Source organism: Chiloscyllium plagiosum, chromosome 2 (assembly GCF_004010195.1).
Source record: "Chiloscyllium plagiosum isolate BGI_BamShark_2017 chromosome 2, ASM401019v2, whole genome shotgun sequence".
Classification (NCBI taxonomy): domain Eukaryota; kingdom Metazoa; phylum Chordata; class Chondrichthyes; order Orectolobiformes; family Hemiscylliidae; genus Chiloscyllium; species Chiloscyllium plagiosum.
This window is the reverse complement of record NC_057711.1, coordinates 26,729,701-26,742,241: the sequence shown is the minus strand read 5'-3', so window position 1 is coordinate 26,742,241 and position 12,541 is coordinate 26,729,701. Positions and strand designations below refer to the sequence as shown.

Here is a 12,541-nt window from a genome sequence, read left to right as displayed (position 1 = left end):
AGAACAGCGTGAAGACTTCGGTGCTGACAAAGGGGCATGCGCAGAACAGCGTGGAGACTTCGGTGCTGATATTGGTGCATGCGCAGAACAGCGTGAAGACATCGGTGCTGACAAAGGTGCATGCGCAGAACAGCATGGAGACTTCAGGGCTGATATTGGCGCATGCGCACACCAGCGTGAAGACTTCGTTGCTGATATTGGCGCATGCACAGAACAGCGTGGAGACTTCAGTGCTGACATTGGTGCATGCACAGAATAGCGTGAAGACTTTGGTGCTGATATTGGCACATGCGCAGAACAGCGTGAAGGCTTCAGTGCTGATATTGGCGCATGCGCAGAATACCGTGAAGACTTCGGTGCTGACATTGGTGCATGCGCAAAACAGCGTGAAGACTTCGGTGCTGACATTGGTGCATGCGCAAAATAGCGTGGAGACTACGGTACATACATTGGCGCATGCGCAGAACGGGGGCGTGAAGACTTCGGTGCTGACATTGGTGCATGCACAGAATACCGTGGAGACTTCAGTGCTGATATTGGCGCACGCGCAGAACAGCGTGAAGACGCAGTGCTGATATTGGCGCATGCGCAGAACAGCGTGGAGACTTTGGTGCTGACATTGATGCATGCGCAGAACAGTGTGAAGACATCGGTGCTGACATTGGCACACGCGCAGAACAGAGTAGAGACCGGTGCTGACGTTGGTGCATGCGCAGAACAGCGCAAAGACCTCGATGCGGACATTGGTTGATGCACAGAATAGCGTGGAGACTTTGGTGCTGATATTGGCGCATGTGCAGAACAGTGTGGAGACTTCGGTGCTGACATTGGCACACGTGCAGAACGGCGTGGAGACCGGTGCTGACATTGGTGCATGCGCAGAACAGCGTGAAGACATCGGTTCAGACATTGGTGCATGCACAGAACAGAGTGGAGACTTCGGTGCTGATATTGGCGCATGCGCAGAACAGCGTGGAGACTTCGGTGCTGACATTGGTGCATACACAGAACAGCGTGAAGACTTCAGTGCTGATATTGGCACATGCGCAGAACAGCGTGAAGACTTCATTCTGTTCTGCGCATGCGCCAATATCAGCACCGAATTCTTCATGCTGTTCTGCGCATGCGCCAATATCAGCACTGAGGTCTCCAAGCTATTCTGTGCATGCACCAATGTCAGCACCGATGTCTTCAGGCCGGAAACGTCGATTTTCCTGTTCCCTAGAAACTGCCCGACCTGCTGCGCTTTTCCAGCAACACATTTTCAGCATAGGCAGAACAGCGTGGAGACCTCAGTGCTGACATTGGCACACGCGCAGAACAGCGTGAAGACATCGGTTCAGACATTGGTGCATGCACAGAACAGAGTGGAGACTTCGGTGCTGATATTGGCGCATGTGCAGAACAGCGTGAAGGCTTCGGTGCTGATATTGGCGTACGTGCAGAACATCGTGAAGACTTCTGTGCTGATATTGGTGCATGCGCAGAACAGCGTGGAGTATTCAGTGCTGACATTGGTGCATGCACAGAATAGCGTGAAGACTTCGGTGCTGATATTGGCGCATGCGCAGAACAGCATGGAGACTTCAGTGCTGACATTGGTGCATGCGCAGAATAGCGTGGAGACTTCAGTGCTGATATTGGTGCATGCGCAGAACAGCGTGGAGGCTTCAGTGCTGACATTGGTGCATGCGCAGAATAGCGTGAAGACTTCGGTGCTGATATTAGCGCATGCGCAGAATAATGTGGAGACTTCAGTGCTGACATTGGTGCATGCACAGAATAGCGTGAAGACTTCGGTGCTGATATTAGCGCATGCTCAGAATAACGTGGAGACTTCGGTGCTGACATTGGTGCATAGGCAGAACATTCTATTCTGTGCATGCACCAATGTCAGCACCGATGTCTTCACTATGTTCTGTGCATGCACCAATGTCAGCACTGAAGTCTCCACATTATTCTGCGCATGCGCTAATATCAGCACCGAAGTCTTCACGCTGTTCTGCGCATGCGCCAATATCGGCACTGAAGTCTCCATTCTGTTCTGCGCATGCGCCAATATCAGCACCGAATTCTTCATGCTGTTCTGCGCATGCGCCAATATCAGCACTGAGGTCTCCACGCTATTCTGTGCATGCACCAATGTCAGCACCGATGTCTTCAGGCCCGAAACGTCGATTCTCCTGTTCCCTGGAAACTGCTCGACCTGCTGCGCTTTTCCAGCAACACATTTTCAGCATAGGCAGAACAGCGTGGAGACCTCAGTGCTGACATTGGCACACGCGCAGAACAGCGTGGAGACTTCGGTGCCGACATTGGTGCATGCGCTGAACAGCATGGAGACTTCGGCGCTGACATTGGCACACGCGCAGAACAGCGTGAAGACATCGGTGCAGACATTGGTGCATGCGCAGAACAGCATGGAGACTTAGGTGCTGACATTGGTGCATGCAGAGAACAGCCTGAAGACATCGTTGCTGACATTGGTGCATGCACAGAATAGCGTGGAAACCTCAGTGCTGATATTGGCGCATGCGCAGAACAGAATGGAGACTTCAGTGCCGATATTGGCGCACGCGCAGAACAGCATGGAGACTTCGGTGCTGACATTGGTGCATGCACAGAACAGCGTGAAGACATCGGTGCTGATATTGGCGCATGCGCAGAACAGCGTGGAGACTTCAGTGCTGACATTGGTGCATGCACAGAATAGCATGAAGACTTCAGTGCAGACATTGGTGCATGCGCAGAATAGTGTGAAGACTTCGGTGCTGACATTGGTGCATGCACAGAATAGCGTGAAGACTTCGATGCTGATATTGGCGCATGCGCAGAACAGCGTGGAAACTTCAGTGCTGACATTGGTGCATGCACAGAATAGCGTGAAGACTTCAGTGCTGATATTGGTGCATGCGCAGAACAGCGTGGAGACTTCGGTGCTGACATTGGTGCATGCACAGGACAGTATGGAGATTTTGGTGCTGACATTGGTGCATATGCAGAACAGCGTGAAGACCTCAGTGCTGACATCGGCACACGCGCAGAACAGCGTGGAGACTTCGGTGCGGACTTTGCTGCATGCGCAGAACAGCGTGGAGACTTTGGTGCATGTGCAGAACAGTGCGGAGAGTTTGTCATGTGCAGAACGAATCATGCGAACAAAGGTAAGCATTCTCATAACTACCATTCCCTCATTCTTCAGTGATGTTATAGCCAAAATATGGGAGGTGCAATAAGACCTAGTTGTTCTCGTACACTGAAAGTAAACATGCAGATGCAGGAGGCAGCAAAGAAAGCAAATGGTAAGTTGGCTTTCATTTTGAGGGGTTTTACAGGAACAGGGTTATCTTGCTGCAGTTATACAAATATTAGTAAGACAGCACCCAGATTATTGTGTGCAGTTCTGGTCTCCTTATCTAGGAAAGGATGTCTTGGTTATGGATATTTGCAACAAATGTTTACGAGACTGATTCCTGGGATGGCAGGACTGATGAAGAGAGACTGTAGGTTAGGACTATATTCACTGGAGTTTAAAAGAAAGAGACCCGATCTCAAAGAAACAATTCTAACAATGGTGGAATAGGCTTGAAGGGTTGAATGCCCTACTCCTGGTCTTATTTTTAATGTTGCCATTTTATTTTCAACCTATTTTACAGTCTATGAACTCAACTAGTGAACTATCTCTGCCATTCACTCTACATGAAGGATATTAATGAACCAGATGGGTGTTTGCAACAATATGTTGTGGGTAAAATCACCACAAGTTATCTTTAATCATGAAGAAATCTCACAGATAATCAAGTATTGAAACAGCGATTTAAACTTTATTGCATATAGCAACCAAAATAAGACTCGTCAAGTAAGCAAGTTAAGCCTCAGAACTCAACTTGGCTATTATGCGAATAATGATGGGACTTAACCACGATCCTACCAACAGTAGTCTGTTTCTAGAGAAATGTCCAAGGTTTCATCCTTATGCAAAATTGTTCTCCGGAGTTCTGCTAAGGGTGCAGTTCTAGTGTTCAATTCTTATACAAATCTTTGTCCTTTGGTTATTATTGATGATTCTTAAGTTCTTTCATCTAAATTGCTGTGAGTCTACAGCTTGCCTTCTTTTCAGATGTAGCTTCTTTCTCCTTGTTACATTTGGACTTAGCTATCTGTTCAAAGACACAGCTTTCCTGCAGTTACCTCCTTAAATTCTTCTGCAGGGCAATCCTTGTCCTGGGTGGCACTAAAACATCCAGCTTACCAAGCAGTTGTCAAAGCATTTTTGTTCATCTAGTCTCCATTCGTCCTTTTGCCTGACATGACTAATTCAATTCCTGTATAAGTTTGTCCTTGGATAAAAGCAAATTACTGCGGATGCTGGAATCTTTGTTCTTGTCCTTTAATAGCTTATTCCAGAAGCTATTGCTGATTTTATTTACGTGGGTAACTGTTTATTTTTTGTTGATTCATTCAATCCATGAACAGCCCTTGAAGTTCTTAAGTCTATAATATCACAAATAGTTACATGGCTGCCACCAGGCTCATTCTTAATTGCAGATTTTTTTATTATTAATTTCAACTTCACTATCTGCTTTGGTGGGATTTGAACCCACATTCCATATATAAACAAGATGGCAGCACAATAGGACACTCCAGCTGATGCTCCTCTGCTTTGTCTGTTCCTTTTCTTTTTTTCTCTTTTTTCTTTCTCTTCTGCCTTTTTCCTTGGCCCAGAGCAAAGGACCAGCTGGCCCAGAGTGGAGCAATGGTGGTCAGCATCTCGAAGTGTGGGTAGTCAGTTACCAGAGTGGGGTGGTCAGTAGCCCGGAATGAGGGTGATCAGACGGCCTGGAGCAGATCGAGAGGGTGGTCAGCAGCTCAAAGCAGGGGTGGTCAGTAGCCCTGAGTTGCGGTGAGCAGTGGTCCATAGTAGGGTTGATCAGAGGGTCCGCAGTGGGGGTGATCAGAGGGTCCGCAGTGGGGGTGATCAGAGGGCCCGGCGTGGTGGTGGTAAGTGGCCCAGAATGGAGTAGCCTGGAGTGAAGGCCCAGAGCAGAGCGACAGGGTAGTAAGGGTCTCAAAGTTGGGGTGGTCAGTGGCCTGGAGTGGAGTGAAGATGGACAGTGTCCGAAGTGAAGGTGGCCAGTGGCCTGGAGTGGGAATTGGCCAACAGGCTTGAAGCAAAAATGGCTGCTACTGGCTTGGAACTGGTGGAGCTTGGTCAGACCATGTATAAGCCCTTATAGAAAGACTGTAATGTCTATCTTTTTAGCTTTACCTTCCTAAATTATACCTATACTATGTATATCTGTAATGTAGTGTTACTTATTTTCTTTATTTTCTGTACCTAGGTACTTTGTACCTAAGATGGTGCCATGTGTTGGCGACATTGTACTCCTGTTCTTTTGTAACTTGAGTTCAGGTGACAATAAACTTAATTCTTATCCTAATTCAGAATGGCCTGGGACTCTGGATTTCTAGTCTAGTGAAATAGCTACTAGTATGCTTCCATCTCCTGAGATATATATTGAAACTTTGTACAATTTTGGTCTGGGAGTCACAAGTTACCCGATAAAGAGGGCTGAGCTCAGAAGTTCTTTTAAAGTGGTTTATTGTGAAGCAACCATCTAAATATGATGCATTAACTAAATTGGCAAAAATAAATAATCATGATATGGTGCAAGTGGTTTACTGGTCCAAGAAGATAAATATAGAGAGAGAGAGAGTGCAAAAGAATCATTTGCCGATATTCATTGTTTCCATTCGCAAATGCTCCCTGATTCTCGTTTGCAATAAAAGAGGGCTGAATGCTTGTTTTCCCACTTATATCTCTTAAATGCCCTTCCCCCATGGCAAAGTTAGAGGAGGGTATGAAGTGTATCGAAACAGGCAGGAGGGTAGCAAGTACGGAGACAATCACCTTCCTGCCTCCGTCCTGATTAAGTCTGGGGCAGAAAACCTCATGGTTAGGATTGTTTGCAGGGTCCTGGGCCTGGTTTCCATTGTTCAAGTACCTGGTCGAAGGACCTAATATTGTGAATGTAACGGGCCCTCTGTGAGCCATCGCACTGAAGTCACTGCCAAACCCCCTCCTGTGACTACAGTTCCGTGACCTCCCCTCCCACTATCGCTTATCGAGCTTGCATCTCTTGTCAATTGTGGGCCTCAGCAATTGTAATAAATACCGTCTCCCCAGTGGCGGTGCTGAGCCTTAAAGAGCTCTGAGGAGGTCTGTACTTTCACCTCAAGGATTCATGGTGTCAGGGAAGGCCTGTTCAATACCTAATATCCTGAAAAGAGTGAAGTCATCTGACAGATTGTTGCTTGTTGGGCCATTCTATCTCGCCTTTACTCAGGTTATAGTGAACATATGGGTCATGGGATTCCTCCCTTATCAGATTCAGGAATGTCTTATTTCAGAGCCTGTGGTACCAACATATCGTTAGCACATAGAACAGGATTCCACTACCCTTTGTCAATCCCGAAAATTTTCTGAAAAAATTAGAGTTATTTCTATAAGATCTAGCAAAATATTTTACAATTCTTTCAGCTTACTATACAGCAATTTCTAACAATACAACATTCCAACATACCACGATACTGATAGGTCTCAATATTAACCTCTCCATGAAGAATTTTCTCATGGGCGGGGGGCAATGCCAGCTGGGCCTGTTCCTAGCTGCACTCAAGAAGATGGTGGTGAGTTGCCTTCTTGAACTGCTCTCATCCACATGCTGTAGATAGACCTGCAACGCTTTTAGGGAGGTGATTCCAGGATTTTGACCCAGCAACAGTGAAGTAACGGTGCTACATTTCCAAGACAGGATGGTGAGTGGGAGAGGATCAAGGTTTTAAAAAAGTTTAAATGGGATGTGAGTCCCCAGTTTGCCCAATATACCTGGCTGTCAACAGTTTTACAGAGGTGGCTAATGAGCCTTGTAAGTGTCCCACTGTCATTGAGTTATTTAAGTAGGCTCACACAAGTCAGTTGAGAGGCTGGTTTAAATTTAACAGTAGATAGCCAGATTAATTTTTCCAGGATTCATGTCATTCAGCAGTTGAAAGGAAATTAGAGGGTGGCATGGTGGCTCAGTGGTTAGCATAGCACTAAGGACTTGGGTTCAATTCCACCCTCAGGCAACTGTCTGTGTGGAGTTTGCACATTCTTCTTGTTTCCTCCCACAGTTCAAAGATGTACAGGTAAGGTGGATTTCAAGGGACAATGATAAGAACCTAATGGAACTTATCTTGAACAACAAGGAACACCAGTTAGTGATTTCATTATGTCTTTCTTTAAGTTTTGAACATATTTATATTCTGTAGGAAATGTAGTTGGTAAATTGTCTCATATGTGATTTCTTTTATATGCTATTGACTATATTACAAATGTCTGTACATAAAAAAAAGTAGCATTTACTTGAAAGAAGCGATGAATTTGGACGATAAAAATAGAAAATGCTGAAGAAACTCTACAGGTGTGGCAGTATCTAAGGAGAGAGAAACCAAATTATCCCTCTCAAGTCGAATATGACTCTCTATTGGAACTGAAGAAGTCTGGAAAATGTTAGTTTTTATGGTGTTGACAAGCATATAGTGAAACAGATGGTGAGGGAACCTAGACCAAAAGAAAAAAAGGAGTGCTGATGGTAGTAGGTATGAGATATAAATGTAAAATAGGATCAAAATATAGGAGATAGCTCATGGTCTGAAATTGTTGAATTTAGTGATGAATCCCAAAGGCTGGTGAGCTGCCCTCCTGAACCCCTGCAGTCCACGTACTGCAGGTAGACCCACTTTGCATTTAGGGAGGAAATTCCAGGATTTTGACCAAGTGACACCAAAGAAAGGGCGATATATTTCCAAGTCAGAATGGTGAGTGGCAGAAGATTGAGGGTTTAAAATATAAAATAAGATGCCATTCCTCCTGTTTGCTTTAGGTTTCACTGAAGTCCTTCAGCAGGCCTAAGGCACAAATATTAGCAAGAGAGCAAGATGGTATTTTAAAATAACATAAAAACTATACTTACACAGGTGTAACACAATGTTGTCACTCGACACTGACTTAACAACGTCAGAGCATGAAAGTTTTCTTTCATTTTGATTATGCTTCCTCTCCTCACCCCATTTGTGTCTCTAACACCAATTTTGCATCTATGGCCCTCTTCTCCTTCCAATGGTACTTCCTTTTTCTCTGGGCGTATTCATTATCTGTTCCATTCACTCCTCCCTCCACTTGGTGAACCATTTTGTAGATCCCTTCAGTTCCCAATAAGAATTATATTGAAACTGAAACAACAACTTTATTTTTCTCTCCGCAGATGATGAGTTTCTCTAGCACATTGCTTTTATTTTAGATATTCAGCATCCATAGTACTTTGCTTTTAATTTTGAGACAGTGATGTTCAGCCATCACCTTAATAAAGAAAGAAAAGACTTACTGAGCAATTGTTGAAATAAAAAAATTGGGAAGTACAAGTTTCCTTGAAGAAAGTTTGAAGTACTACTGCTATTTCCAGCCTGAGTATTTATAATAAGGATTAAATTTATTGCCAAAATGCAAACGGAGTACTATACTGATGCTAAATTTATGTAGTGACAAAGAGTCTACAGTGGGATGTAGACAGTTAAGGGAGTGGGCAAAAACTTGGCGGATTAACTATATCGTGGGTAAATGTAATGTTATGCATTTTGCCAGGACTAGAGGAGTTGAATATTATTTGAATAGAGAAGAATTGCAAAAAGCTACAGAATGGAAGATTTTGGGAGTTCTAGTCCATGAATCCCAAAAGGCTAGCATCCAAGGTAAAAGGGAAAGGAAATGGGAACATTGGCCTTTATTTCAAAGGAAACTGAATATAAAAATGGGGATGTTTTGCTGAAACAGTACACGAGTTAGACCACAACTGTAATACTGAACAGTTTTGGGCTCTTTATCTTATGAAAGATACATTGGGCATTGAAGGCAATCCAGAGAAGGTGATACCAGGTATGGAGGGACTGTCTTATGAGGACAGGTTGAGTAGATTGGGCCTCATTGAATCAAAGAATGTGAAGTGACCTTATTGAAACATTAAAGATGCTTGGGGATTTGAGGTGGAAAGGTAGCCTTCCTAGGCGTGAAAACCTTGCACCAGAGGGCATTATCGCAGAACATGGGGTTGCACTTTAAAACAGATGATAATGAAGATTTTTTTCTCTCAGAGAGTTGTGAAATTGTGGAATTATTTACAGCGAAGAGTTGTGTCTGAGTCATTACATATATTCAAAGGGTGAGCTAGATTTTTTGTTCAGTAAAAGAATCAAGAGTTAAGGGGAAAGGTCAGGAAACTGCAGTTGACAATTACCAGATTAACCATGGTCTCATTGAATGGTAGAAGACAGTCATTGGGCTGAATGGCCTAATTCTGCTTCTACTTCTTATGCGCTTATAGTTTATTGTGGAGTAAGAAACACTTAACATTGTTATCACTTTTCTGATCACTAGAGTGGATTGATGGTATTAGACTAATTTGAATTTTGTGGACAGGATATAACCTTGTAATATTCCATGTGATTGGGTTTCTCTCACTCTCTCTCTATCTGGATAGCTCTTTCTCTGACTCTCTCTCTCTCACTCCCTCATTCTATACCTCTGTCTCTGTGTCTCTACCTCTATTGTTGTCTCTGTCTCTATATCTCTTTCTATGCTTTGCTCTCTATCTATCTATCTATCCGTCCGTCCGTCCGTCCGTCCGTCCGTCCATGTATTGCACCCTTCCGCACGTGCGAAGTAGGGTGGCCTTGGACGTCACGGCTTCAGCACTACATGTAGACCATTATTACGTCCCATTGCCGTTGCAGCGTTCACTGTCTGTAGGTGTTCTTGACATCAATTGCATTGAACCCTGGTTTCTTTCTACTTATTCATGGGACGTAGACATCTCTGACTGGCCAGAATTTCTTGCCAATCTCTACTTGTCCAGAGGGCAGTTTAGAGTCAACACTGTGGCTCAGTGGTTAGCACTGCTACCTCATAGTACCAGGGACCCGGGTTTGATCCCAACCTTGGGTAACTGTCTGTGTAGAGTTTGCACATCCTCCGGTTACTCTGGTTCCCTCCCACAATCCAAAAGATTTGCTGAATCCAAAAGGTTAGGTGAATTGGCTGTGCTAAATTGCCCATTGTGTTAAGTGCATTGGTAGGGGAATAGGTCTGAGTGGGTTACTGTTTGGAGGGTCAGTGTGGACTTGTTGGGCTGAATGGCCTGTTTCCATACTGTAGGTAATCTAATCACATTGTTGTGAGTAACACTAACCCAGACCAGGCAAGGGTGGCAGGATTTCTTCCCTAAAGGACATTAGTTAACCAGATGAGATTTTATGATAATTAACAGTAGTCACATGGTTGCAGTTAGGGTAGTTATTTTTAAACTATGCCTGGGATTTGAACCCAATTCTCCAGAACAGTAACCTGGGCTTTAGGTTACTAGTCCAGTCACTTTATCATTATGCAATCACCATCCCCCTTGCTTTCCCCAATACTGGCTTGTGCAAGTTTAGGGAACACAGTTAGAGACTTGGATGGATAATCCTCTGAGTATATCTGGCTGCAGATGCAGATGCCTTGGATTTATGGTTGGCACTGATACGTTGGGCTGAGCTCTCCGAAACTTGAGTTTGAGGAGGTTTTGTAGTGTCATTTTTGATTAGTTGTTGAAGTATCCGCTACCAGTTGGTGACTGGAACTTTGATCAAATCTGTCAATTGTGTGCTCGCAGCATCTGCTGTTTAGTATGAATTTAGTCCAATATTGTAACTCCATTATGTCAGTACCTCAGTTTTAGTTCTAAAGAAAAGGACAAAATTAAAAAGAGAAGGAAACCGGAATGGTGGCGGGCAGCATGTTGAAAATAAAGGGAGGAGATGTTAATGGGTCTGGTAGACAGGAACAAGGATCAAAGTGGAAATCCCCACAGGCGGGATGTTATTACTGTGGAAAGACAGGTCACTTTAAGAGAGAGTGTCCTGATCCGAAAAAGGAAGTGAAGGCAGTGCCGTTTATGAACCTTGATGAAAAATAGGGGTGTCAGGAGTTCCTGCTCCCGTGGACCCACCAGGAACCCTTGATAAATTTAAAGGTGGGACCTTACAAAGAGGACGTAGTTTTCCTAGTCGATACGGGGACAGCAAGGTCATCCTTAAAGTTTAAGCCAAAGGGAGTGGGAATGAAAAAGTTAATTGGATTATGGCGACAGTTTTGTGATGAGAGGCATGAAGAGTCAGTTTTGCGCTCATGATGAGATATTGCCACCAAACTGGGGATTGAATTAACTGCAAATGGTGCTATGGAATCTGTTGAGGTTCTTAAAAATGAATGTGCTCGAGCAAAAACAATTAAAGAATGGAAAGATACATTACTGGCCAGAGTGTGTGCAGGCAGTGGCAGAAACAGTCTTATTGGTAGAAGAGAGTCGGAAACTTACTTTTGGGGGAGCCTTAATAGTCAGCACCCCACATTCAGGTACGGACCATACTAAATCAGAAAGCAGGACAATGGCTTACAGACTCTCGGATCTTGAAATATGAGACAATCTTAATAGAACAGGATGACCTTGTGTTAGTCACAGACAGTTGCTTGAATCCAGCTGCATTTCTGTGGCGGAGAGAGGGGGGTGGCCCTTGGCAATCCAGAACATGACTGCCTTGATATTAAACCAAAAGGCAGGGGGATGGTAGATGAGGCCACCCTGATGGAAGATGACCTGGTGTAGCAACAGACACCTGTCTAAACCCAGCTACCTTCTTATGGAAGGGAGAACCTCTAGACAAACGAGAATTTTAGACATCAGAGTATCAAACCAAAATTAGACAGGACCTGAGAGATCTACCTTTACATGACGGGGATAGATTGTTTATAGATGGATCATCAAGAGTAGTGGAAGGAAAAAGACACAATGGATATGCAGTAGTGGACGGTAACAAAAACCAAACAGTGGAGGCAGACCGGCTGCCAAACACATGGTCAGCCCAGACCTGTGAATTGTACGCATTAAATCAAGTTTTAAAACACTTAGAGAATCGGAAAGGGACAATTTACACTGATTCTAAGTATGTATAAAATAATACGGGAAGGGCTCAAAGGAGGAAGGAATCCAGGAGTGAGACCCTTCCAAAGTATACAGATGGATTACAGTGAACCCCGCCCCCACACTCAGCTCCAGCCCCACACCAGGTCCGAGCTCCCAGCCCTGCCGTGTTTTCACCATCCCTCCAGACCTACCCCTCTCTGAGGATGAAAGATCAGTCCTCAGCAGGGGCCTCACCTTCATTCCCCTACGCTCCCGGATTAATGAATTCAACACGCGGCGTGACATCGAACAATTCTTCCGCCACCTTCGCCTCCGTGCTACTTCTTCAACCAAGACTCTCGCCCACCCTCTGACGACCCCTTCTCCCGCCTCCAACACACCCCATCCACCTGGACACCCCGTGCTGGCCTCCTACCTGCCCTCGACCTCTTCATAGCCAACTGCCGCCGCGATATTAACCGCCACCTGAACTCCCCCACCCC

The 12,541-nt window shown here is 44.8% G+C and overlaps 1 protein-coding gene across 1 annotated transcript in view; it reads left to right on the top strand.

Moving 5' to 3' along the window:
* The first annotated feature begins 2,974 nt into the window (after nucleotides 1-2,974).
* The window catches only part of LOC122565346 (ufm1-specific protease 2-like), a 62,008-nt gene continuing 52,441 nt past the window's right edge, over nucleotides 2,975-12,541 (top strand). The window contains exon 1 of the mRNA XM_043721222.1: nucleotides 2,975-3,164. Coding sequence (XP_043577157.1) covers nucleotides 2,997-3,164 — 168 coding nt within the window. The 5' untranslated portion in view covers nucleotides 2,975-2,996. The remainder of the gene's footprint in view (nucleotides 3,165-12,541) is intronic.